The sequence below is a fragment of the Pimephales promelas genome, chromosome 1, assembly GCF_988280905.1.
Source record: "Pimephales promelas chromosome 1, fPimPro1.hap1.1, whole genome shotgun sequence".
Taxonomy (NCBI): Eukaryota; Metazoa; Chordata; class Actinopteri; order Cypriniformes; family Leuciscidae; genus Pimephales; species Pimephales promelas.
Genome location: NC_142769.1, coordinates 40,945,929 through 40,973,815, shown reverse-complemented (window position 1 = coordinate 40,973,815; position 27,887 = coordinate 40,945,929). Strand labels below are relative to the sequence as shown.

Sequence of the window (27,887 nt, the reverse complement as noted above, 5' to 3'; positions counted from 1 at the left end):
CCATATTATTAATGTTCATTGCACAACTGGTCAGATGTTTAATACTTGGGGTTAGAAGGTGATGAGGAGGAATGAAAGGAGAATGTGTCACAGAAATAATTGAGATGAATTGTAGGACACAATATGTGGCATCAAGAGAGCAAATGACCTAATAAAACAGAACATACTTACGAGGCCGAAAGTAAGACGAGGACAAAAGGTTGAGGAAATGACAGATGGAGAAGACAAATGGAGTACCGGTACACGCTACAAGATACATGCTTAAAGGGGTCATATAATGGATGGAACACAAGATTTCCTTTACTCTTTTGAAACAGAACAACTCCATCTACTCTGTAGTGCATCACGACCGGTTTTGCTTCAGGAAACAAGTATTACAACAGAGAACCAAAAGTGATTATTCTACAAAAGTAAACAAAGGCCCTAAATTAGGAGTTGCAACGTTTTATTAATTACCATGAGCACCACCACCAACAATTTGCAAAATATTAACATTTTAGACTTTTAAACATCGATTGAATTTTGATAGGCAAGTCAATAATTAAGTTAAGTCAATAAATGTAATACTTTTATTCAGCAAGGATGCATTGAAAATGACAATCAAGACTTTTGCACTAAATTCTATTGCAAACAAATGTTGTTCATAAGAACTTTATATTTGTCAAATGATCCTGAAACTGTTTTCAACATTGATTACAATAAGAAATGTTTCTTGACTAGCAAATCAGCATATTCCAATGATTTCTGAAGGATCATGTGACACTGAAGACTGAAGTAATGATGCGGAAAATACAGCTTTGCAAATCATTTGAAAATCTATAACATAGAAAACAGTTCTTTTAAATTGTCATAATATTTAACAGTATCAGTGTTTTTACTGTTTTTTTGATTAAATAAATGCAGCCTTGATTAGCATAAAAAACTTTGAAAAATCGAACCGACCCCAAAACTTTTGAACGGTACAAGTGTCAGAGAAAGGTCAACCTTATTAAAGAACTAAAATACTGAACGTTTAACTAGTTTGAAGACTTTTTTAATCAATGGATACCATATTGATTGACATTTTAGTGGACTTCAGGAATTAACTTTCTGTGGTCTAACAGATTGACACTCACATTCGTGAGAACATGGACGAGTTACTTAACTATTTTGCGGTCGTAGAACTCTCCGCTGCTGTATGTGGTGGCGAGGGTGGAGGAGCAGACCTCCAGATACCAGGGCTTGTTGCCGTTTTCCGTACTGCTGCTGACGGAGATGGTGTAGATGCTGTTGGTGTAGCCATCGCAAGAGCAGTGATCCCCCTGCCGGCCTCCGTTACCAGACGCCCAAACAAAGATGGAGCCGAGACCCTTACGGCCCTGCAGAGACATGAAAACATACTGTATGAACCAGGACATAAAATAGAGTTAAATGGAAGTCGTCAACAACATTGACAAGATAAAACAACTATTTATTTCTACAAACTTTCAAAATATTACATCCCTTTAAATGTTGTGGTTTTGATTTAGTCTTAATTTAACAACCCAGACAATGACAGTTACTCATTAAGAAATCCCTCTTGTTTGTGTCTGTGAGTTTGAGACAACAACCTTTTTAATTCCCAGTTCAAAGGCTTGTTTGGCCAGAGGCCCCGGTCCATCCACGGTCTTCCCGTCATCATCGGGGCCCCAGCTGGCACTGTAAATGTCGATGTAGTCTGGCCTTATTCCCAGAGACTTGGCCTCCACCACATCAGTCACGTCTCCATCAAGCATTCGAACACCTTCGTCCAAAAAACGAACAAATTCAGTCATTGTATAATCACCCCAATGTTGTTCCAAACATGTTTTATTTTCTTTTCTCTGTTAAAGTTTAAGTGCAAGAAAAATTAGTGTTCATTTATCCTGCCAAGCTCTCAAATGCATCATGAAAGTGTTACAATTAGCCCAAATTGTGTTTGGCATCAATGACTTCAAACACAGAGCAACACTTTTTTTTTTTTTTTTGCTTTACCTATGAGTTTCAGAACAATATTGCAAAGAGGAAAACAAAGCAAAACAAAAGACAAACTCAACTGGAAACAAAAAACTAAACCAAACCAAAAAGAGTGACCTCACAGAGTAATGAAAGCACATAGTCTGCATGATAAAATAAAGAGTTTAACTTAGTACTGCAACTTAAATGAACTGAAGTATATAAGTTTTTAAGCTTTTTCATCTAATATTTATATTTTATTTTATTTCAGCTTTATTTTAAATACTGAAAACCATGTTTAATAGTTTTAGTTAACAACTCTGCATCTAAAAGATGGATTTTTTTAATTAAATAAAAATTATAGTAACAATCAAGACTAAAAACATTTACTAAATTTTTAAGCTACTAGATTTTGGGGGAAAATACATAAATACAATGTGTTATTTTAAAAATGTGCTTTTGAATTTTCTACAAAATTAACAATATGACAAACGTGCAAATGTAAAACTCACAATCACAGAGGCACATACTCATATGCCATATGGTCAACGATGCACACGAATGCGCAAAAATAGCAATTTAAATCTATTGTATCCAGCTGTAATGAGATGTTTCCGGTAACACTTTAGAATACGGTTCCTTCGTTAATGAATAACTACACAAGAACTAATGAGTAACACAATATTAACAATCTAGGCATAGACGAAAGTGGTAGTTCACTATTAACTAATCAATAACTACTATTTTTTTAATACTTCCCAGAGAACTACTGAAAAAGTTTAATAACAATCTAGTAACTACTATTAACTAAAAGAAATTCTTATTAACGAATTAGTAAGTAATAGCTCACAGATGAAAGTGTTAGATACTTCTGTGGGAATTACTAATTATTTGGATCCGTATTATAAAGTGAAGATCATTGGAACTAACTAGTAATTACTGAAGGGTTACTACATGATCTAGTCATGATTTGTGCAAACGTTTGAGATTTTTGGTGAACTTTAGTATACTTTTAGAAAATGTCTTTAGTAACACTTGAGTAATTACTAGTTAGTTCCAATGATCTTCACTTTATAATACGAATCCAAATAATTAGTAATTCCCACAGAAGTATCTAGTAACACTTTCATCTGTGAGCTATTACTTACTAATTCGTTAATAAGAATTTCTTTTAGTTAATAGTAGTTACTAGATTGTTAATAAACTTTTTCAGTAGTTCTCTGGGAAGTATTAAAAAAATAGTAGTTATTGATTACTTAATAGTGAACTACCACTTTCGTCTGTGCGCTATTACTTACTAGTTCGTTAATCAGAGTTTCTTGTTAGTTAATAATAGTTACTAGATTGTTAATATTGTGTTACTCATTAGTTCTTGTGTAGTTATTCATTAATGAAGGAACCGTATTCTAAAGTGTTACCATGTTTCCAAACAACTCGATAATCTGCAGTCTTTCTCCTCATTCTGATACTGAACTACAGCTTAATTTTCTTTTCTTGCTCTTTATTTTGAAATAAATCCTTAGTATTTTCCATTACTTTACAAAAATGATATTATCTATGCAAGTAATTTAGCTGAAAATTGTATACAGTAAACTTATTACAGGCTCAATCAACTTGGAGTAACCTATTTTTTAAGTGCTTTGATCAACGAATTATTAATTAGCTTAATTAGCTTAATTCAAGAAGTCAATAAGAGAGGCTCCTGACATAACATAACAACAATTGTGTGAGAGACTAGAAAGAGCCTGATTGTATAGTGTGAGAATGTGTGTGAATGTGCGTTATTATTTCTAACACCATATGCACAACATGCTGTTCCTTCCTTGAAACACCTCTACAAGGAAAAACATGGGGTTCAACACTTCCATATCATTCCTCTCACTTCTGACAAGCTGCATTACACCTCAAATTGATTCCTCGACTTCTAAAACAGCACAGAGAAAAACACTTTTCTGAACCGCAGAGCGGAAAAACGTATCATTTCTACATTTCTAATTATGGTTTAAGGACATGAAGTTGTACATAGCAGCCAAGGCGAGGCCGAATAGATTAGAAATGTCATTAGAAGGCGATGAAGTCATTGGCTTGAATCGGACACGTATTAGCTTTGGCAGCGTTTCAGTGATTAAGCAAGGAAAAAAAAAGTCAACAGCTGAGCCAAAAGACCTAAAGCACTACTTTCATTGCTCTAATCTGTCTTTATCTGGCTTGGAAAAATGGCCAACTCTTTTCAAACATCACTTCACTATTGGTAATAGGACTATTTTGCATACAGGACTTAACAATTGAGATATATGGCGATATGTGCAGCCAACATTTGGATGAGGAACGATTAATACACCAGTAATAACCACAAAGTGGACAGATGATTGACTTGTTCCAAACAAGTCAATCATCTGTCCACTTTGGGGTTATTAGTGGTGTATTATCATGCAGAAGCTGTCCTGCAACGTCTGTGCTACAAACAAGAACAATTTCGTCGTTTATTGAGGACATGGGGCTTCAACGTTTTTACATGTCAAATTAGGCAAAATTTGGCATTCCAGTCACCAAACACTGTTCCATTTACAAAATATACACTAGGATTTTAGCTTATCATTTTAGTAATCGATTATATTTTCAAATAATTGGATAAAAAAATTCTGCATTTCAGCAAAACTGTTGAAAGACTAAATTAAGAGAGAAGACGTATTGACTGCTGAATTATTGATTTTAACTGGCATCTAATGAATTGAGGACAAATCGTCCTTCAGCAGTCCAAATGAATGCTTGGAGAACAACAATACAGTGTTATTTGTTAGAAAAATGAATAGGAATTTATCACCAGCTAAACAAACACCCAGAATATCATATCTGTTGTAGAACTAAAGAGCCCCATTTAATGGTTACTCATTTTGTTTGGAGGTTTCCGTGCATCCAAGGTCAAAAAACACACAAAAAAATAATAATTTCACAAACACAAAAAAACATTGAAGCATTAGCTCTTTTCTCATAGTGTCCCAAACGGTTTGATAAAGGATTCGTTCTCTCTAAAACCCCCCTTACCGAGAGCCTACTCTACTTTGATTGGTCAGATGGCCCAGTCTGATGTGATTGGTCTACCGCTAACAGCATGTGCCGGAAACAAAATGCCATTTTTTACCGTATCAATTTGAGCCAGAGTTCTCATCCTTTGGAAGTGCATGCATAGTGGATTTGCTTTCACAGCGCAGAAACCAGCTTCTTCTCAACGTTTGACAACACAAACCAAACTCTTCCAGATCTCAGCTTCACCTACAGTGTTTGAGGGCGGGTCAAAGTAGGTGTTGTTTGAGGGCAGCCAATGAAGACCATAGCCTGGAATTATGCAAATGTATTACAAACCTACATTAGGTAAGTCTTCAATTACTGATGACTAGATTAAGGCTTTTCAGAATATGTTCACTTTGAACTGTAAAACTTTGCAGATCTCTTACATTCACAAACAACTATATTACAAACTACATGAAAGGTAATAACTGAAAACGCATAATAGGGGCACTTAAAATATTACAGAAGTGGGTCCACAAACAGTGTGGATTACGTAATGGATCTTTGTTTTTACAGAGTTTCAGAAACCGTGGCGTAAAAGTCAAAATTCACAATTTTATTTCGAATTTGCAACCATAGACTCCAATGCCGTAGCCTGGGTTTCCCAATACTGCCTTTGCGCAGCGCGATTTTATTCACACTGCTAGGCATGAGACTTGGGTCTGACGTTAGCCAGGCTAATGCCAACGAATAAAACTAATGAAAATGAATGAATACAATAGTAGCTTCACACCCTCGCTTGGCTCCTAAAGCGATTGTATATGTAGCCCTATCACCGCATCGCTAAACTTTATGCATTTGGCAAACAGTGCTACTGAAACAACACAGGCCCGAACAACGCCAAATCAGACCAAAGGATGTGTTTGTCGGCATTGCCACCTGCGAGTACAATAAGGAAATATTTGCGTCTTTCAGCGCAGCTGCAGCCCAAAACAAAACTGCCTCAGATGGCTGATGGCATATCATGAAATCCACTTTTTGATTAAAACCGATCGCCCTTTTCATAGGATTAATTGCTTACGAGCGCATGAATGTCGAGCGGTTCGCAGTCCACTAAATTAAGGAACTCTCTGAACAGAGGCGAAAAGGAGTGCGGGCGTCTTGTCGATTTAATCCTGTGCACACATGCGGAATAATCCTGTTTTATCTGCTCTGACTGCGTCTAAAACCTGTTGCTTGATCAGGGTTTAGCCACTTGCGGCAACTGGTCAGTTTTACCAATCCATGTGTGTCGGCTGTGGCCGGTCTGTAACTAAAAATAGCATCTGGCATTTGTTAGAAAATAAAGAGAGCAGGGAAGTAAACAGACTGTTTTTCGAGAGATGCATACCTCCTATGCGGGCGTTGTAGGCTATACCTACAATGCAATGCGAGTTGTTGGCTACAGCAGCAACTTCACCTGCACATCGCGTCCCATGCCTGGAAAGAAAAAGAATTGCAGTCAAAAATCAATCAAATATGTCAAACATGATATTGTGTGTTTGTGTATGAGTTTGATCAGAACTGTAAAGATGTCGGTCTTGCTTAACCCATTATCTCCTCACTGTATTCTGTCCTCTCCACACTGGGTTAGGTTAATTAACTCTTTACGGTTAATTAAAACCGTAAAGAGGGAAACGATTTTTTTTATAAAAAAGCTGAATTGACAATGGCTCGGATTTTAACCCTAGTGATTTGACTCATTGTCTACAAAGCCTAAGCCACTGTAAAAAATTATAGTAATTTTAACTGTAACAAAACTGTAAAAATGCGACAGTAAAAGTCTGTTAAAAACTGGAATAGATTTAACCATATATTTTGTAATTTTACCTGCCTTTTATTCTGTAAAACAATGGATTTATTTTTACACTGTATCATTCAAATGTTTGGGGTCAGTTGATTTTTACAGTTTTTCTTAATCACTTTAGCACATTTTTTGAAACAGTCTTCAAATTCTTAAAACTGTAAGTTTAGTTGTCAAAACTGTTTGCTGGAACATCAGAACTCTATTGCATGTCAGCAAACTCACTCAAAACATTTAATTAATGCTTCAAAACCTAGTTATTGTGTCAGTAAATTGGCCAATTTCATTTTATTAAAGGTACAATATGTAAGAATTTTGTTCTGTGCGCACAGTATGATATATTTCGTGCAGTTGTGTACTTACAATATACCAAAAGTTCCCAAAGATTTTTCATTTAAAAGAAATTCCCATTTTTAATAATTGGCAATGACGTAATATGCACGTTATCCCTGGTTTACGCTCAAGTACTGCATAGTATTACCATGGCAAAAGACGTGGACAACTGCGTTACGTTTAGCGGCACGCTCACGTTGTTGTTGTTTCGTTCAAACATTATGGACTAGCGTCGGAGACTAACTTCGACTTGACAGAGACACCGCTCTTACATATACTTTATTAGACAGGTAAGAAAATGTACATAAAACAAATCAAGATTATATACTGTAGCTCAACATGATGAAATGAAAAAAAAAAAAAAATATTCAGTACGTTATTCTAATGTTGATCTAGCTTACTAGTCTCATACAGCTAACAAACTGACAAAGAGAATAACATTTTAACTTTCAACACACTCAAATGCAGCTTATTGTGATAGTGTAGACCAAGTGAAACAGCGCTGAATTACGTGACGTTTAACTGTCAATGTATTCACGCAATAAACATTATTAGATCTATCGGCTTGATGACAAGTCCCATAATTCCGCAAGAAACTAAAAGCAAAAACTTTGTTTTGGACTCCGACGGCAGCACATTTTCAAACTGATAACCAAGTCAATCCTCTTTCCACCACTGTCACAGCGTATCGCAACAGGCTGCATTAGCAATGCATTAATTGAATTTTTATCTTGTGCACTGTTCACTCGCTATCGTTCGCTCATTGCACCTCCTAACCAAATTCTCTTTTAATAGTTTTATTTTTTGTCCTCACTCAATTAAGTTTCTGCTCTGGGAGGCACGTTCCACACTTCAAAAATGAATTGAACTGTTTTAAATTTTCCAACTGTTATTGTTTTCCATTTCAAATATCCTGATGAGTATTAACAAAACAGGTCTTTGAAGTTTTGCCTCAGCTCTTGGCAGTTCATTCGTAAACATGTGGCATGAGCAGAGAACAAGCATTAAATCAGGTGTGCTTATCAAAGACAGAGACGTTTTCAATTAAATCCGCTCCACACTCAATCCCACAGGATTGGATTGGTTTCAGTGCTTCCCCACAACAAAAAAAACTATTTATTGTGTTAACACGCAAAATCACACAAGTCCAGCATTACAGCTTTATTTGCATTGCTCCAAATATTACTGCTTTTGAGGAGGCAAGATCTTTCAAAATATTGCTATATTAGATATGGTCCAAAAGCTAGCCAGATCTACCCAAAACACCTCAGCAACCATTTTGGGTGATCATTTCTTATAGTCACACATTACGTTAGGTGCTATAAATCCTATCAGTGTGAAATTTTAACCTGTGCCAGGCCAAATATCAGACAATCCATTGGCGAGACCAGAGGTGCACATTTTTGCGATTATCCCTTCGTGTGCCACGAGGTTTCCAATCGCTGCCCTGGAAACTGCCTAGTAACCACCCATAACACCCTAACAACTATCTAGCCACCACCTAGAAGCTAGCAACCACCCAAAAACCTAAAAAAAACATCCTAGCAATCAGCCAGTAAACAACATTTACAACATATTATTAGCAACCTCCTAGCAAGGTCAAAATACTTCAAATCTCTCTTCAAACAAACCAATTACTCTTTTACCTTTGAACTTCAAAATCAATCTTCAAAAACTTTTTCAAGCAGACATTTTGTGCACCCCCTGATCACTCAAAGCAAGTTACGCAAGTGTCCCTCCATTGATGGTTACTCTGACACTTTGACGCATCAAAAGGTTCATAAAGAGATCGTAAAACCAATTCGAACTGAGCGGTTTAGTCCAAATTTTCTGAAGAGACACGATCGCTTTATATGATGAACAGATTGAATTTAGGCTTTTATTCACATATAAACATTGATCCACGAACATAAATAGAAGCTCAAACGAAACTGCTTGACCTCTTGTGAAAGCTCAAACGTGCTGCGTAACCACAGCCACGTCCTTTGTGGCTGTGGTTGTGCTCGTTTCGTGTCTTAGGCCATCAATGTGTCCTTACATTTATGAGTCATTAAATCATGTTTAATTTGGACTTCTCTGTGCATGCTCTTTGAGGTGGTGACCATAGACCTCCATTATATGACTGACAGACAAGAACGGTTTGACCTAAAAATATCAAAATTGAAAATACTGTGGAAACAAAGACACCTACATCTTGGATGCCCTTGAGGTAAGCTAAAACATATCAAAAAATTAATTTCAAAGTGAACTATCCCTTTAAGACAAGTAGTGTGATGAGTAATTTTAAAGACAGGACTAAGGACTCACTTGTTCTCATTGCTGGAGTCGTATCGTGGGGTCGGGTCATAGTCATTGCCATTCACATCGTAGCTAGCAAGCTGATCCTAAATGATGGACAAAGCACATCAAATAAACCATCTGAGGCATTGAGAATGAAATAAACCCCTTTTGTTTTTCTACTGTAGAAATCTAGAAATGCTATATATCAGTTTATTTATATAGCACATTTCATACACAATTGTAATTGTGCTTAAAAGTGCTTTACATAGAAGAAATTAAAATAATCAAAAGAAATAAGAATAATTAAAACATTTTAGAATGAATAAATAAATAATAAAATTAAAATACAGTAAATAATTAAAACAGTTTAGAATCAAAAATAAAATGAAGTACAGTAACAGTCGGACGAACAGTGGCACAGTGCTCCTTCAGTAAATGCATAGCTAAACAGATGTGTTTAGTAATTGTTTTATTCATGCAGTGTTAAAAATAACACTCAATAGAATGCATTTACAACATTAATGTTACTAAAATAACACATATGAATGCATTTACAGAGATTAGAAAAAGTTTCAAGATAATCTCACATAATTCTGAGCCAGATCCGGATGGTTCCTCTCAATACCGTCGTCCAAGATGGTGACGACCACATTTCGACCAGTGTAGCCTCTCTGCCAGGCCGCAAGGATATTCATTTCTGAACGACAGCGGCTGTTTTTATCACTACAGTGCTGAAAGACAATAAGAAGTCATCAACATCAATGTACCTCCACTTGCAATCAGTTTCAGGCAATGCATTTAACTTTGAAAATATGAAACATTGGAACATTACGTTCTCTGTTCTCCAGAAACAAGCCTTTATTACTTCAGTAACCTTATGACTCAATCCGTCTGCATGTGAGGAAATATGTCACAGCAAGTGGCAGCATAAACCTGTAAATTAAACGGGACGATTCATGTTTATTCAGCAGCGGAGGTTTTCGTGTCCTTCAAGGTCTCATTTATGATTCTTTTCAACGCAGTCTTTGAGGACACAATCAACAAAGACGTCCCAGTGTGAAGCCAACATCAGAGGATGGATTGAAAACAGTCTCAGATACGTTTGTGCTGCAATATCAATCATGTGAATCAAGTAACACTGAATATGCTTTAATAATGCTTGAAAACATCAGCTTTAATGGATTAACCATTAATCTTGTAGTGTTTGAAACTGATAAACAAAGAACAAAAGCATTTGCATAGACACTTCAGTATAAGTAATAACGTCTGTAGTACTTTTCGGAAGGAAAAAATATGGTTCATTTATAGCCTAATTTTAGCTTTTTACTTCTGTCGATTGTGTTAATACATCAAAATTCATAAAGATTGCATTCATTTGAGAAGATTATGAAGATTATCATGATAAGCTTATTTTATGCAAAAGCCAATGGAAAAATCCTATCAGCTTTTTGTCAAGGAAACCAAGGGTTTTTGAACGACTATGTAAAATGATGCTTTTGACTGAAATTTGCCCTGACTAATGCCAGTGTTAGTGTGATTGTGTTCATTTCCTCAATATGAACTAATATGTCATTTATAGCATCAAGGTAAGAGAAACAAACTAGCGCACATACACTACTTTCACACAGTTCGGTTTTTATGAGGCAAGGGCAGCGGAAACAGTCCTGCTATAAAACAAATAAAACAACAGGAGCTTCACAAATGAGCCCGTTTAATGAAGCACAAATCAGTGGCCCTTTTCTCTCTAGGAGTCACTGGAAATGAGGCAGCGATTCATTTGCTAAATCACTTCATTAGGAAAAAAAAGGTCAAAAGGTAACGCTAGAAATACAGGACTGAATGTGTGAAATATCTACTAACAATATACCACATGTTGGACCATTTGGGATCGTTGAAGTGGATGTAGCTCGGGTCACTCCTGGCTTGACGTTTCACTCGTGACTTCACCACCTGCTGCTGCGCCCATTCAACCTGCAGAAAATGCACGGGTTACATCGACTCACATCAAAGACTAAACAGTTTATGCTCACCTTCATGCACATAAACATGTCTGCGAAATGCGCGGCCTGTATTTAGTCACGCTCTGGCTTTTCCATTACGTGAGGCTTATGTAGTCATTACATTTTGAGGAAAAACAAATGGGAATGTACTGCATGAAGAAGAAATACCATCCAAAATACTGTATATAGAGATTTTTTTGGAGTAATGATTTTTTTCACACATATTTCTGTACCTAAATATGTACTTGCAATAGAAATGCTGCCGATTTTAGAATTCATTTATGATTCTAATATTTGGTTAGTGCAATCATGTTTTACCTTGATAGGATATGTAAAAATCAACAATTAATTAGAGTGTGTGCTAGTCTAAAAATGACTAAAAGCAAGGAAGAAAGTGCTCTTGTGCTTTCTATATCGATTAGAGCAGCACCAACCACATCCAGATATATCTAGATCTCTGCATCCTTCCAGTTAAACGTATCATCTGTTGTAAATAAAAGGGATGCGGACTTCTAATTTGAAGTCACCCGGCCATCCCTGCAGATTTATTTGTCTTGCGGCAATGCCGAATTTGTGGTTCCCCTCAAAAGTGCTTAATTTCAGAATCACTACGCTTTCTTGCTTTCATTAAAGAGGTCCAGAGGGAAAATGTAACGAAAATCACATATTGCAATAATTATGTCTTTTTCTTTTCTACAGTCCCAGTGCTATAAATGAATGGGTTGGGTTGGGATTCAAGAACCAGTTCTTATTAAAAAGTGGCTCTATTAAATAAATAAAAAGAACCAAATGATTTATGACATTTGTTTCCATTAATTCTTGAACGTTTGGATCATACTGGTCCACTAATGAGTCTCTAGCAAGTTGTTTGGAGGCCGAATCGAATGTCAAGAGAGAGTGCAGCAAAAAATGCACAGTGAAAGATCATTCAATGATTCAGTTAAATCAGTTATGAACTTGTTTAGATATAGTTAGGATGTATAGTATCAAGAGCTAACAAATTAAAGAAATAAGTGGTCTCTCAATAATTATGAGGTCATGAAAATCGCATCTATTAAAGTTTGAAATGGTTTAGATGAAGTACAGCACTGCTGTGGCAGCAAATCAGAAGCTCACTTACTAAGTAAGAAGAAAATAAACTATGCACTTCACTCTATTTGTTATATGTATTGTAGCATATATTATGGATAGTTTAATTGGATGATTTGAAACTAATAAACACCTGAGAATGCACATTCTACATTAACACACCAAGTCACACTGTGTATAATATGATATTTTGGCTGACGAACTTATATTACTTGACTAAAAAGGTCTCATAGTAAAAACAGTAATATTATCAAATATTATCATCATTTAAAAAAAAAAAAGTTTTCTATTTTAATATATTTTAAAATGTAATTTATTCCTGTGATGGCAAAACTCATTTTCAGCATCCTTACTGTGGTCTTGTCACATGATCCTTCAGGAATCATTCTAATATGCTGATTTGCGACTCAAGAAACATTTCTTAATTTATTTTCAATGTTAAACAGTTGTGCAGCTTAATATTTTTGTAGAAACGTGATACATTTTTCTCAGGATTCTTTGATGAATATAAAGTTAAAAATAACAGCTTTTATTTAAAACTGTAATATTTTGTTAAATTAGAAATGTCTTTATGATCACTTTTGATAAATTGAATGCATCCTTGCTGAATTAAATGATTAATTTCTTTAAAAATATATATATATTTTAAAAGGTAGCGTAATTCATTATTGAACACTGGTGCCTTTTATCACTATGCAACAACAGCGGATTGAACACTGCAGATCTGAAAGATTACATTAGTGTCCTTTTATATAGACTACAACACTTCAACATCACATCTATTGGATGAGATGTTATTTGCCTCGTTCTTTTCAGCTTGACAGCTCTTTGCTTGTGGTAACAAAACATTTTGCGCCACCTCGCATGGCCTCTGCCTGTGGCCTGACACTGATGAAATGGGTTATTGGGCATTTGCTACGCAACACCATTTGTACACATGGCCCGGGGCAGGATATGATCAGAGGGCCTCCGTCAGATGCCCTCCAATACACCTGGACTGTTTTATTTCTCCCGAGATGCCGGCTGTCGGGAGGAGATAATCTTAGCAGGGGAGGGCTGGCTTCAAAATCCTGGAAACAGCTTGACTTTGAATGCCTGGCTGCTCTGTCAAATGAAGTCTTGGACAAACATGGTCGCTCGTCATATTAATGCGTCCAGGACCGAAGTGATTTAATGTGTAAGTCGGAGGATTGAAAGTCAGAGCATGGGAACCATCTGAAAGGAGGAGGGACACAATTGTAACAGAACTTAACAGCTTGGCCTATGAATATTCATTATTTAGTCATATAATGAATTTTCAACAGTAGTCCCAGTGCTACTTTTGATCTGAAAATTCTTTTGTATACGTGTCCAACTACAATTTGTTCATTAGATCAACATAATGATGATTTCCTAATAAAAGTGTCATAATTAAAAGTGTCCTCTCATATAATGGTTGCTACACCTCCAAATAAAGTTTATTATAGAGTTAAAATTTTTACTAGTGTGAAACCCATAATGCAAAATGGAGTAATTTTCAGTTTAGTTATGTTCATTTTGATTGTGCATTAACCAGTTCCTCCAGGATTTTGCGATTGCCAGAAAAAAAGTGAATTCATCCAACTGACGCATTATTTTCAATTTAAGACAATAGTAATTTAAGCTGTAAAAAATGCTAAAACAATTATACAACATTAGAGAACAATATAACTAATTTTATAATGTCAAAACATTAAATAACTATTTAAAACATTTAAAATATACACTCTGTAATCAGTGACAGAAGTATTCAGGCATCTGTGTCTAACACAATTCTGTATTTTCAGCTAAGCAGAATTATGAATAGATCTATACTGGTGAGACCAATGCTTTGTGCAAGTCAACACACACATACATTTTTCAAAAAAAGTCACAGAAAATGTAAAAATCAGCGATAAATTCTGCAAACTCCTGGTGGGAGTGAATAAAAAAATTATTTTAGTAAACTAAACTTAATTTGCTATGTTTATCCAATTGATTTGTACAATGTATTTGAATTGACAAAATGAGCAAAAGTTCTCTCAACTTTTAGGAACTAAGTAAAACTAAAAAAAACATTTTGAAAGAAATTAATTACATTTTCTTTCATTTCTTTTTCCCCCCAATAAGTTTCAGTTATAGTTTTACGGTCATTGTACACAGTGGAGTGAGAAGGGTCCATCTGTGCTATTGTTTAATTATGCAACATTGAGCACTCAATGCTTTTGCAACCCCGTAGGCTGAAAGTCACCCTGTTCAGTGTTGAAACAGAATAAGAGCTCAAAAATTATGCCGTAACCAACCCCAAATTTAAAGAGAATCTTTGAGAATAGATTAACTGAATTTTGACAAATGTAAAAATGTGGATGCGTATTCAAGTAATCATTTAAACAGCTTTAGTGTTTCATCCCTTATGACACATATAACATATCAGAAACTGACCATGAGTTTGAAAATAATAACATCAAAGATGAGGTTACAATTTGTTGCAAATTCACAACAACACATCATACTGCAGGACATGCGCAAAATGAAATGCGCTATGAATACACAACTGCTGCCATATTTAGCTGTAAATTTTAACTACCATCCCACCGGCATCACGGGTGTTTATGATTCAGGCTCCATCAGCTCTTGTGTCAGATGGCCTGCACAGGGCCAATTTTAAGATTTTTATGGCATAAAATGGTTGAAATATATTCAATAGTTTTGCTGAGCATATTTTGGTGATTTCTAACTAAATTAGACTTTTCATGAAGACAGCAGCTGCAGACTCTCATTTGAAGCTGAATTTTATATAACCGTTAAAAATTTTGGTAATAATAAGAAGTGTTTCTTGAGCAACAAATCAGCATATTAGAATGATTTCAGAAAGATCATGTGACACTGGAGTAATGATGCTGAAAATTCCTCTTTGACGTCACAGGAATAAATTGTATTTGAAGAGCTCTTTTCCAAAACGCTATAAATCCATTTCAATAGTTTTCAGGAAAACTACATTTTTTACCTAGACCCACACATTTTGTGAATATTCAAATTATCCTGTTTAAATGTTTTATTGGTTCAGTCTGAACATTTTGAACAATAATTATTAAATCAAACAACAATATTGTTAATGATAATTTAAAAGTTAATTTTATTTTTTTCCAAAACGCTATAAATCCATCCATTTTTTGTATCATTATTAGTAAAGTCATTTTTAGTAAAGAGTCAAACCTCAAACAAATAGTACCAATTTCAACATATGCATGAAAAAAACGAATTATTAATACCAATTTCAACATATGCATGAAAAAAACGAATTATTAAAAATGATCAATATATGATAACGATATTCAAAAAAGGGATGGGCACCCCTCCAGCACATGCACACACACACACAGGCTACATAACATGTGAGCAAAGAGGAGCAGCATGACGCTTAAATATAAGTTTAAAAAAAAACAAAATAAACATTTCACATTTGTTTTTAATAATATCACATTACTTATTTTTATTATTTCATCTATGTTGAGTAGGCTATGAAAAGGGAACCGCATGAGATGAGTAAGATAGGATCAAAATTCAAAAGCTGCCCAATATCGGAAAATATTTGGAGTGCGTCAGACATGATTTTGACCACTTATTAAGTTTTGTTTTGTAGAAAGCTTGTAAATTTCGTTTCATATAAATTGTCTCTTCATTTTAATAAATGTTTCATCGACAAATTGACTGGATTAATACATTAGAAGTAAATATCAGACAATATAATCAGGACACAGAGGCGCGCAGGTGAACCGGAGCGCGTCTCATAATATGAACCGAAACACCGCGATGCTTGCCTCACACAGGCCTGAGAACTAAGCTACAGAAAGCTTTAAATATCTACTTTTAAACAAAACAATTAAAAACTAAAATAAATTGGCAACTCTCTGCGTATGTAGGCTAATTCGAAGTATGTGTTTCTCTATGCGCGTTCACTGCGAAGATGGCGAGTAAGCATCATCAACTTTATCTTTGTTGCCGACACTGACAGAAAACACTAGTTTATTAATAAACAATTCAAATGTTTCATGCATAATCATTACTTTTTGCCGGTTCTTTGTGACAAGCTTTATGCATACGTTGAGATGCGGAATAGGCAATTAAAAACGCTCATATGGTTTCTCTCCCATTTAATTAAATTAATATATGTGATTACTGATAATACAAATGGCTTAAATGATCTACTACTAGTCGACTAGAAAACTAGGACTCATTTTGAGGAATAAATGAACATAATAAACCTCTGTTCAGAGTGCCGCCGTGCTGGATTGTGTAGAGCGCTCATTGAATTTGAGGATTTATCGTGTTTAGGCTAAAAACAGGGCTGGCGCTTATCGTGGTTTGGAAAGAAACTATATCTTGCAGTACATTTTAAACAAGGAAATATAGCGATTCGGCATGAAACGTTGATGGAGCAGTGAAAGGGTTCTGTCCACAGCAGAATGACACGACAAACTCATTTTTTTTAAAAATGGCGTTTAACGCGTTTTGGAAAAGAGCTCTTCATTTTCAAAGATACACAAATAGAATGTTAAAATCAATGAAGAGAGGGGGTGTGTTTGTTTGGGTTGATTTCAAATATCAACAATGCTCAGCAACGACTTTTGAGAAATAACGTTCTACACATTTAAAGATCCGTGAAAACAGTGTTTGATATTAATATCATCAATGTTCATTGCTCACCCTGTGGTCTGTGTGGGTCCTAACACCCCAGTATAGTGATGGGGACACTACTGTATACTGTATACCGTATACTGTCAAGGAGCACTGTCCTTCGGATGAGACGTTAAACCAAAGCCCTGACTCTCTGTGGTCACAAAAAAATCCCAGGATGTCTTTCGAAAGAGTAGGGGTGTAACCTTGGCATCCAGGCCAAATTTGCCCAGTGGCCTCTGTCCATTATGGGCTCCTAATCATCCCCATATATATATATATATATACCAATTGGCTTCATCCCCCTGTCTCCTCTCCACCAATAAGCTGGTGTGTGGTGGCCGTTCTGGCGCAATATGGCTGCCGTCGCATCATCCAGGTGGATGCTGCACATTGATGGTGGTTGAGGAGATCCCCCTTCTATGTAAAGCACTTTAAGTGCAGAGAAAAGCGCTATATAAAATGTAATGAATGAATGAATTAATGAATGAATTAATTAATTTATTTAGTAATTAATGTATATAAAAAATATTATTATTATACTGACCCCACAATTTTGTCTCGATTTCTGTTGAGACGTTCAGATGGTAGAGTCAGAATTTGGCGTAAACAGAATGAGAACATGTATCCATCATGCCTTGTTACCACTGTGCAGGCTGGTGGTGGTGGTGTAATGGTGTGGGGGATGTTTTCTTGGCACACTTTAGGCCCCTTAGTGCCAATTGGGCATTGTTTAAATGTCACGGTCTACCTGAGCATTGTTTCTGACCATGTCCATTCCTTTATGGCCACCCATCTTCTGATAGCTACTTCAAGCAGAATAATGAACCATGTCATAAAACTCGAATCATTTCAAATTGGTTTCTTGAACATGACAATGAGTTCACTGAACTAAAATGGCCTCCACAGTCACCAGATCTCAACCCAATAGAGCATCTTTGGGATGTGGTGGAATGGGAGCTTTTCATTCCACAAATCTCAATCAACTACAAGATGCTATCCTATCAATATGGGCCAACATTTCTAAAGAATGCTTTCAGCACCTTGTTGAATCAATGCCACATAGAATTAAGGCAGTTCTGAAGGCGAAAGGGGGTCAAACACAGTAATAGTATGGTGTTCCTATTAATCCTTTAGGTGAGTGTATTTTTCACTTTGCAACAGTCCTTATGTGCCAGACAAACATTCGTGCAGCCATCTTTAGAATTTTGAAGGGGCTATAAAAAAGGGGCGGGGCTACAAATGGTCTCTTTCATTAAATTCAAGCATTTGAAGTGCCTTTCTTGTCATCAGTGGAGTGTTTGGTGATGGTGGCCACATGTGGGAAGGCTTACCTCTGGGTCCATGTGAATGAAGCTGTGAGAGCCCTTCAAGGCAAAGGTGGATCTGCGTACCACCCTGCTGTGATGGAAATGGTAATGGTGCTCCAGTCCTCCGATCTAAAGTAAAAACAACCATGAAAACCAGCAAGAGAATTAACAGTCACACATTTGAGAAAGGCATGAAATGAACTTTTATCAGAGACAGCTTTGGTGGACAGAAATTGCATCTTGGCGGGGGCTAGCAAAAAAGAAAGAAAGAAAGAGACAGAGAGAGAGAGATCAATATTAGCACATACAGCACAGACTCCAGTATAAAAAAAGTTTCTTGCACATTATAGATAGCTATTTCAGCCTCACATAAAGCCAAAGAGAATCTCAGTAAAATGGATATATGGCACACAGTTGGTGATGTTGCAGAAGGTGAAATCTAGTTGGCGCATGCCTTCTGCACATCTATCAAACACTGGCACTTCAGAGTAAAATGATGAAGGAATAGTTCAGTATTTACTGAACAAAAGTCATACAATTTAATAGATAGATACATAAGGCTGTGTAAAATAATAAAATAATTTTCTTTTGTAGATAATTTTTTAATACTTTACCTCATTTTTCTGCAATGCAAATGTTATTATTGTAAATAATTGTTTTCTTTTGTAACAACTGAGGGGGTGTAATATTAAATATGTGGGGAAGAATCCATTCACATATCTGTCTGTAAATAAACTCAATGTTCTTTGTCTTCTCATATTGATTCTCCTTGCTGTCAGTACACACTGAACAGAATTACGATGTATGTAAAAGCATTAGGTGACAAAGAGGACTTAAAATAACCTTGAAAGATGACTTTGTTTGTTCTTTCAACAAAGAAATAAGAGATCTGTCACTGTGATGAGCCAATGAGCAACCAATCCTATGAAATCAAAGCTTCACAGACCTCAGAGAAGAACATCTTGAAACCCTGAAATAAGCAACCTCACAAAGACTAAATTCAAGACATACTAGTAGCATAGTAGACAGTGTTCATTTGAACAGACACCACCTCCAGATGTCCTAAGGCCCTTGAGTGCAAGAGAGATGTGCATTTCATACAGTGCGGTCGACTTGACAAACAAGAGCTGAACAACGTGTTCAAACAATGATTTCTCAAGTTTGATTTTTCAAGTTCTTACAATGTAAACATGTTTAATACGAGTTTATTTAAGGATAGAGGGGTAATTCTTTACATAATGCAAGAATGCACATTGAGCAAGTAAAACCCAGAGACTGTTGCAGCATTTAGAAATTCTAGTATTTATGCTTTGAGGTATTACACATTACAAGTCTAGACTTTTAAACCACAACAACAAAAAAAGTTTGAAGTTTTATAGAAAGGAAGAGTGGGTGGTCTAATTCTGTGGCTAATGATGATGTGATCCAGACGAATCAGAAGTGGGTATAAATTTTCCGCTTCCAACCTCACTGAATTCTCCCACCTCCTCTCAAAAATAATCAATGGAACTTCATTATGATTTCACTTTTGTAACTTTAGCTAATGTGTAATGTTGCTGTTTGAGCATAAACAACATCTGTAAAGTTACGATGCTCAAAGTTCAAAGCAAAGGGAAATATTTTATTTTACAGAAATCGCTTTTTAAATCTGCCGGCCACAGTTTTTTCTCTTTGTCGCCATCTCTGTTCAAAATCTGCAATTGCAGTCATTCGCGGAATTATCAACTTTATGTGAGTTGTAGTTCGACACACTATAACCACACAGCGTGGATTAACACATTGAGTAGAGTGTTCCTCTGTCAATCACCGCACCGGCACTGGAAGTCAGAATCACAGATTTTTGTTGTTTTTTATTGGAAGTATGACTAAGATAATTTTCACCGGAAAACGTCATCTGAACAAATAAGATACATTCACTTTTGTTCTGGTTCTGACATTGCAGTAAATCTAAAAATTGCTCATCATCACGCAAAACCGTGCAAATTATACTTTGTTCCCAACAAAGCCACTCCGGAGTCTTTTGCATTTTACAGCGGGTGAATCTGTTGTCACTGGTGATTGTCTGAACCTTTCTGGATCCCCCATCAAATTGATAAGTTTAATTATATCAAGTGCTGTGAGAAAAGGCTATAAATCTCCACCTCCAACATCCTCACACGCAATATAGCCGACTAGCCGAGACTTTTCTTTATGTGTACAGATGTGACGTAATGACCAAAGACATGCTCGAATCTCCCGCAGAAATAAAGCAGTGCCACTGGAATTAAAAACATTATTACAAGTTTACCGTTTTAAATCAAGCTAAGGCAAGCAGATAGCGCTGAACACTGGCTGGTTATGTATTTTTTTTTTGCATAAAAGATGGGGAGGGGGGCAGCAGCTCATTTGCATTTAAAGGGAGACACATAAAACAACGCATTTTGCTCACCCTAAAAAGGGACAATTTTAACATGCTATAAAAATGATATGTGGGGTATATTGAGCTTAAACTTCACATACACACTCTGGGGACATCAGTGATTTATTTTACATCTTATAAAAAGAGGCATTATACAACCCATTTAAAATTAGATCTGCTCCCAGTCCCATTAAAGGCCTACATGTACTTTTTTTTTTTCAATTAGGAGGAGGGAACTTTTCACACACTTAACAAAATGACTGAAAGACTTGATCAATTTTGCAGTGGTGAAAAAAACGAAATGCAAATGATATAATGCAAATAAAGGCTATAATTGTGCATAGTTAAGATAGCAACATGAACAATGAACTGAAGCCAAAGACTGCGTTCTGTAAAACTCTACAGCATTTAGGTGCACATTCATGTTGCACCTGCCTAATTTCTACCAAGTGGCACATGGACAGTTTGCTTGTTCTCCTGGTGCTTTAAAACACATGACTAAAACTATGCAAAACTGTATGGTTATATTAAATACAGGTCATGTGCATAATTTGGGTGAATTAATGTTTGATATGTGTGGTGATTTAGCTGCCACACCAACCAAAAATCATCATAATAAAGTACATTTTAATTTTCCTATTCAGCAAATGTCAATGTAATTGACATATTATGCCATTTATGATAATATTAATAAATGTCAATGTTTACTTCAGTTTAGCTTTTGTACTATAAACTAAATATTATAGTAGGTAGGCTAGTTGTTGTTGGTCCAATGATATTTTATTAAAACCATAAATGCAACTTGCACATTTAACCCTGAGACATTTTAAACCATATGTTGATCCTGAGATATCTTGCTTCATGTTTCTTACTGTCGACACTGAGTTAATCATTCCTGCATTTTAAAGTTTCGAAATTTCTTGGAAAACGTAATCGAGGTTGTTTGGGCAACATCAGACCGCTCCAGTAGGCTAGTCTTGAAAAACACACAAATCCTCTCTTTATCACTTTTTACTGGCGCTCTTTTTTACTTGCTTGAACCAAAGAATTGCTCATTGTTTCTGCTACTGTACATAATTCACATTTAATTAGTTAAGTGTCAAAGAAATTCTTGTTTACACATTTAGGCACTACCATTTTCGCTGCCAACCAGTCTTAGAATTACGACTGCGAATCCATGCGTGCAGGTTAAAAATACCTAAAAGTAGAGTGACAGCCCAGAGCAAATTGAGTGCGTAATTGTTTGGGTAATTTACGCATGACCTAACTTGTTAGTTTTTTATAATGCTCGCATACCAATGATACATTCTCATGGACTTGAAACTGATTTAAATGAGTTTCCCATCATATATGCACTAAACAAAAACAAAAATATCCTTACCTGACCCAAATTAGTAAAGCCATATTTTGAGGCGAGTTTATCAGCGTCTACTGGTCCTCCGGGGATCCGAACAGCCCAGTGATTGGTGTAAACGCGAGAAAGCGACGCTTCCCAAAGCCAAAAAGTTGACAAAACAAAACCAAGCAACAAACGCATATTGCTCGTCTGGTTAACTTTGAGGTAAATGATTCACGCACAATCGATCACCTCCACACTCACCAAAACACGAGCATCAAACCTTTAGTCCTGGCACGCGATACATCCAAAACATCCTTGAGTTACTCCTGCATTATTTCCCCCCATTGAAAACACTGCATCCCTTCCTATCGCTTCATTTTTGCAGCTCGAGTTCAAGAACCTAAAAATGTTGGTCCTGTTTCACGACAGATGGCACGCCAGCCAATAAGTCTTGTCATGTATAAGCCTATGGCAGAATGAGTGCGCTCGCTACTGTTGAGGTTAGCAGCACGAGCTTATGGCTAGTGCTTGTATGCGCAAGTGTGTCATATAGACGCCAATAAAAGGCGTTTTTATCCAAACAAGTGGCGTGCAAGTAACTGAGAATAGCTCGCCTCACTGGTAGCCTAATTCACTTTTTAACGAGCCTTGCAGTGTGGTGATGAACCCTAATGATGACTGACCAGAAGTGCAAGTATTTCTAACTGTTTAGAATCTCGGCTCATGACACCTGTCAAGATCGTGTCCGTCTTATATTTCACCCAATATGGGTATATGTGTGTGTGACAGCCATAAAGGAAATGAAATGATAACTGCATTCAGTCACTGCAATCACACTGAGGGTGGAAGCTAGAGGTGTTTAAAGAGCTCAGTCGTCACTTTTCTGTTGTCAATGTGTGGAACTAGTCTAACTGCAACTAAATTGATTTAGAATTACAGTGTGAGTCCAAAAGACCAAAAAATCTTGGATTTTTCTCATGTAGACCTAAGAAAAAAAGTTCTGTTTGTTAGCTTGACAAGATCACTTGAGTAATTAGAGCAAAAGAAGATTACCCAAATACTAACTAAACTTCAAAACCAACAGAAGCATTTTCACTGGTGTTCTCAGATTTTTTGATCCCACTGTAAATAATTTAAATGATGGCTGTAGTTTTAGTGTCCATGCAAAAGGTTTGTCTATTACATCCTTCTTTGATTTCTTCGGTTTATTAACTCAAGCTGCACAACAGCACTAGCTGATACAAAGTGAATTGACAGCTATCGTTTCAAAAACGGTGCAATTCTCTAAAATTCTCTTTTTCTACTCCTATCTCCACCATCTGTGCCTTCCCTGCAGAGATAGAAAAAAAGGCCAGACGCTCTCCGTTCCCCATTTGTAAATGATCAGAATATCTCTGTTTATGAAAAGCAAAAACATCTTGACTAAATTTAGACACCATTCCCCAGAATCACTGTCAACGCTGAATTATTATTATTATTATTATTATTATTTTGCATTTTACTAAACATGGAGAGGAGGTATTAACATTCAATTGCATGGTATCTTACGCCCAGAAGCCATTGGCACATATAGTAGGACATCCGTATATCACCATATGTTGTGGCACTAACCTGGTGACACATGCCGCTGTCTGCCGGAGCTTTATGTAGATGCTCCATATGTTAAATATATGTCTTGTGGCCCATTGCATATATTTATATACCATTTTAACCATTTTATTACAATGTATTTAAAAATACACTGTGGGTTTGATAACTCAACATGTTGTTGCATATGCTATTTGCGGATTGACAGTTGTGTCATTTGGAATTATAAAATTTATTCAGATTGATGACCACAACTGAAAAGTGAAACGCTCTAATTAAAGTGGTACCAACCAGGAGGGGTATATGTGCCACAAAAATTGGACAGGGACCAATCAGGTAATTCATATATAATTATAAACAACCATGAGAGAAAATGCCACAAATCATTATTAAGTCACACCTGCCATTCTGAAATGAATTATGAAAACTGGCACTAACTATTCAGAAGTGTACTTGATCTGTGTTCAGTGGCACATGCCACTCAAATACATGTCACAAAATGACTACATGTTTGTAGCATAGCGGCATGTGCCAATGGTTTCTGTGAGTAATATGCCATGCCACTTAATGTTAATACCTTCTGGAGACGTGCAAACATAATGATAGCCAAATAAGCCAAACATTGGGTCTTCTGGTCTGACTGTGAGTCCTCCTTCAATTTAAGTCTAAGGGATTTTTTTGCCCATTTTATCATTCACCAGGCAACATTCTCCAATGGGTCTGATGATTGCTCAGAAAAGTAGGCTAATAGCACACTTCTCCTTAACAAGCTGCAAGATTTGAAATGACACAAACTATGTAGAATGAGTTACCGGTCGACTACTCTCTTATTGAGATACTCGCCTCAGCAAACATCACTAATAAAACAACAGACGACCTGAAATGAGATTCTGATAAGTAGCCAGAGAGCATTTTAAAGGAACACCAGCTCCGATAGTGCTCGGCTATATATATTCATAACTGTCTTTAAACCTCATAACCTCGAAAGACGTTTATAGGATAACAGCGGCGTGCAATCCTCTTTGAAATATTATTGAGCATTATCTGAGCTGAAAGCTGTGCTTTAAAGGAAAACATTTCACAGTCTGGATTTATTTCATGGGTATATTATGAATGCCTGATCAGCTTCCTTCTTCGTTTGGCCTCCCTAAAAATAGAAGTGCAAATTTACTGAAGTTTCTCTTGAAAAACGACGTTGTGTCGCGAGTGGTTCGCCGGTCAGGCGTGTAAAAATATGTTATCAACAGTATATTCCATGAAGAACCTTAAGTAACATCATGATGGAAACTTTTCATTGCATAAAAGGTTATTTGTAGTTCAAAGAGGTTCTTTAATTTTCATTTGAAAACAGAAAACTTCTTGTGCGTTTTGGCGTTTCGGAGGCCTGAAAACACAAACTTTTCAAATGGGTTTCACTAGCGGATGCATTAGTGGTGGGAAGTACACCGGTAGGTTAAAGCGGCGCAGTCCGTCACTTTTTTAGGTTAAAAATAATCCCAAATCCCAAATCATCGATGCTGTGCTAAGACGAGGCACAACCCACGTAAAGTTAATAAATACGCGAAGAACTGCAATTGCAGATTTCGAACAGAGATGGTGACAAAGAAGAAAACCTGCGGACTGCAGCATTAAAGCAAAAATAACTATATTGTCGTGAAATAAAATTACTCATATCGGGATCTAAGATTTTGCTCATATCATAAAAAATTGGTTTTTTAAGAATTTTTCACTGAGAGGTTCTTTTGGGGAACCAAAAATGCCCTTTTGGAACCTTTTTTTTTTTTTTTAAGAGTGTGTCCCTGAAAAGGCAAAGCTTATTTTATTTTTCAAGTCGATCCTTTGGTTGAGAATGAAAAATCGCCAAGGCTTTTAGCGGTGACACTGAGCATGTTATTACTTGCTCATTCTGAGCAATGAAGGGGAATAATTGAGCAGGTCATTAGAAGCGAAGGTCTACTGTCGTGCTCATTCTTAAAGTCAAACTTTATCTCAAAAGGAAAGCACTGCGCTGTCACCTTTACCCAGATGCCCTTTGTGATCTGAAATAGGGCTGACATGATATTTCATTTACAATTATTCATTCAGCAGACACTTTTATCCTTAGAATAAAATAAAATGAGGAAAATATAAGCAATTCATCCTATAAGGTAGCTGTATAGCTATAGGCTGAGAAATGCTGCAAAACAAAGTTACAAAACTGCGAGGTTCAGACTAGAGGAGTGAGAAACAGTAAAACAACATTAAAACAATCACGTTTATGGACTGATTATCATTTTCTCACTTACATCTTGAATAGTTGTTTACTGAACATGTTGCAAAGCATTATGGGATTATGCATTATAAGTATGCATTATTCTTGGCAAAGAATACATAAGATGCTGCATTTGAATTTGTCCAAATGAGGTGTCATATACTCTGCAAAAGAAACGCTCTCCCACTTTTAACCGCAATTTATCCAGTGAATTTCTTATTATGTGTAATGAGAAAAATTGAGCAAATTCCATAGACATTTGATGAACAGAAATGGAATGAATAAAGTAGGTCATTATCAAAAGTAGCAGTCTGCATTTGGCGTGTCCACCAGTTGCTGCTGCTACAGAGCATCTCATCCACATTGATTGCACCTGATTTTCCAGTTCTTGCTATGAGATGTTACTCCACTTCTACTTCCACCAACGCACTTGCAAGTTCTTGAACATGTCTGGGAGGACATGGTTACACATGGTTTGGCACTGCAAAGACGATTAGCTTTCCTTCCTGTTTTCCTACTGTCTTAAGCATCCTACAATACAGACATTGCAGTTTATTGCTTCTGCCACATCTGCAGTCCTCATTCCTCTTTGCAGCAGGACTATAGCATCTTCACAAAGGTGATCAGGAGCCCTGGGCATCTTTCTTCTGGTGTTTTTCAGCAGTAGGAAGATCTCTTTAGAGTCCTAAGATATAGCGGCGACCTAATACTGTCTGTAAACTCTGTATGTCCAAATATTGTTCATGGTTCACTGAACAAACATAAAACATATTGTTTAAACACTTCCCAATAAATATCTGTAAAATATCTTTAAAGAATAGTATCCTGAAAAAGGGATGTTTTTGTTGTTATTACCGAGTTTACATGGCATACCTTTTGGTAAAGCCTTTGCGTCATCAGATAGGCTACTTTAAAATGCTAATATGCTTACTAGGTTTTTAAACAGGGTGACTCATTTTCTAAGCTAAAGGCATTCATTTATAAAATATAACCAGAATAACTTATACAGTCACTAATACTATATGTTATGTAGAAAGAGACAGCGATTTTGGGATACTCCATTTTTCTGACTTTGTGCTTCTGGTCCATATGTGCAACTTAAATGCAAGCACATCTTTATCCTGTATCATTTCCAAATCGGTTTAAAATCCAAATGGGGTGGTTGCATAATGTTTTTTTGCTGCCCACAGAGCAGATTTTGGCAGGTAAAGAGCTGGCTTGTGTGTTGCTCCGGAGAGCTCGGCCAGCTGAATTTCTCATGATTCCTTCAGTGTTGGCAGGTATGTTAGTGAGAGGTTAACAGGTGGATATGTCAATCTGTCACTAACATGTTTATCATATTGCTCTTTGAACAGTTGGACATTTTTCTGCATAAAGCTTCTTCTGTATGTGGCCATCACAGCTTTGCTTGGCTACTTTTTATTTTGGCATATAAGATTAAAAACTAGATCCAGTTTAAAGGATTAGTTCACTTTTTTAAAAAAACTTTTGCTGATAATTTTGCCCATGTCATCCAAGATGTCCGTGTCTTTCTTTCTTCAGTCAAAAATTAGTTAAGGGTTTTGATGAAAACATTGCAGTCTTCAATGGACTCCAACAGTTTCAGGTCCAAATGACATATTCAGTGCCTCTTCAAATGGCTTTAAATGCTAGCAGATGATGAATAACAAAACTAAGTTTAAGTTTAAAACTATACGTTTTTTATAAACAGAAATGCTCACCTTGCTCTGTTCTGTGACTATCCTGTACTATTTAGTCCTTTTCATCAAAATAAATAAATCTTTTACCGAGTCATTTCGTTAATTTTGTTTGTTGAATGAA

General features: G+C 36.2%; 1 protein-coding gene across 2 annotated transcripts in view; it reads right to left on the bottom strand.

Annotated features, from left to right (window-relative positions):
* The window catches only part of pcsk6 (proprotein convertase subtilisin/kexin type 6), a 66,601-nt gene extending 43,833 nt beyond the window's left edge, over positions 1-22,768 (bottom strand). Inside the window, exons 1-8 of one of the 2 annotated variants that reach the window (XM_039651168.2) lie at positions 22,271-22,768; positions 18,516-18,620; positions 11,279-11,389; positions 10,006-10,149; positions 9,446-9,522; positions 6,353-6,441; positions 1,590-1,762; positions 1,146-1,358 (exon numbers count right to left, since the gene is read on the bottom strand). In XM_039651168.2, coding sequence (XP_039507102.2) covers positions 1,146-1,358; positions 1,590-1,762; positions 6,353-6,441; positions 9,446-9,522; positions 10,006-10,149; positions 11,279-11,389; positions 18,516-18,620; positions 22,271-22,426 — 1,068 coding nt within the window. In that variant the 5' untranslated portion in view covers positions 22,427-22,768. The remainder of the gene's footprint in view (positions 1-1,145; positions 1,359-1,589; positions 1,763-6,352; positions 6,442-9,445; positions 9,523-10,005; positions 10,150-11,278; positions 11,390-18,515; positions 18,621-22,270) is intronic. The other variant, XM_089129702.1, reaches the window with a different exon arrangement.
* Between the last annotated feature and the right edge of the window lie 5,119 nt (positions 22,769-27,887).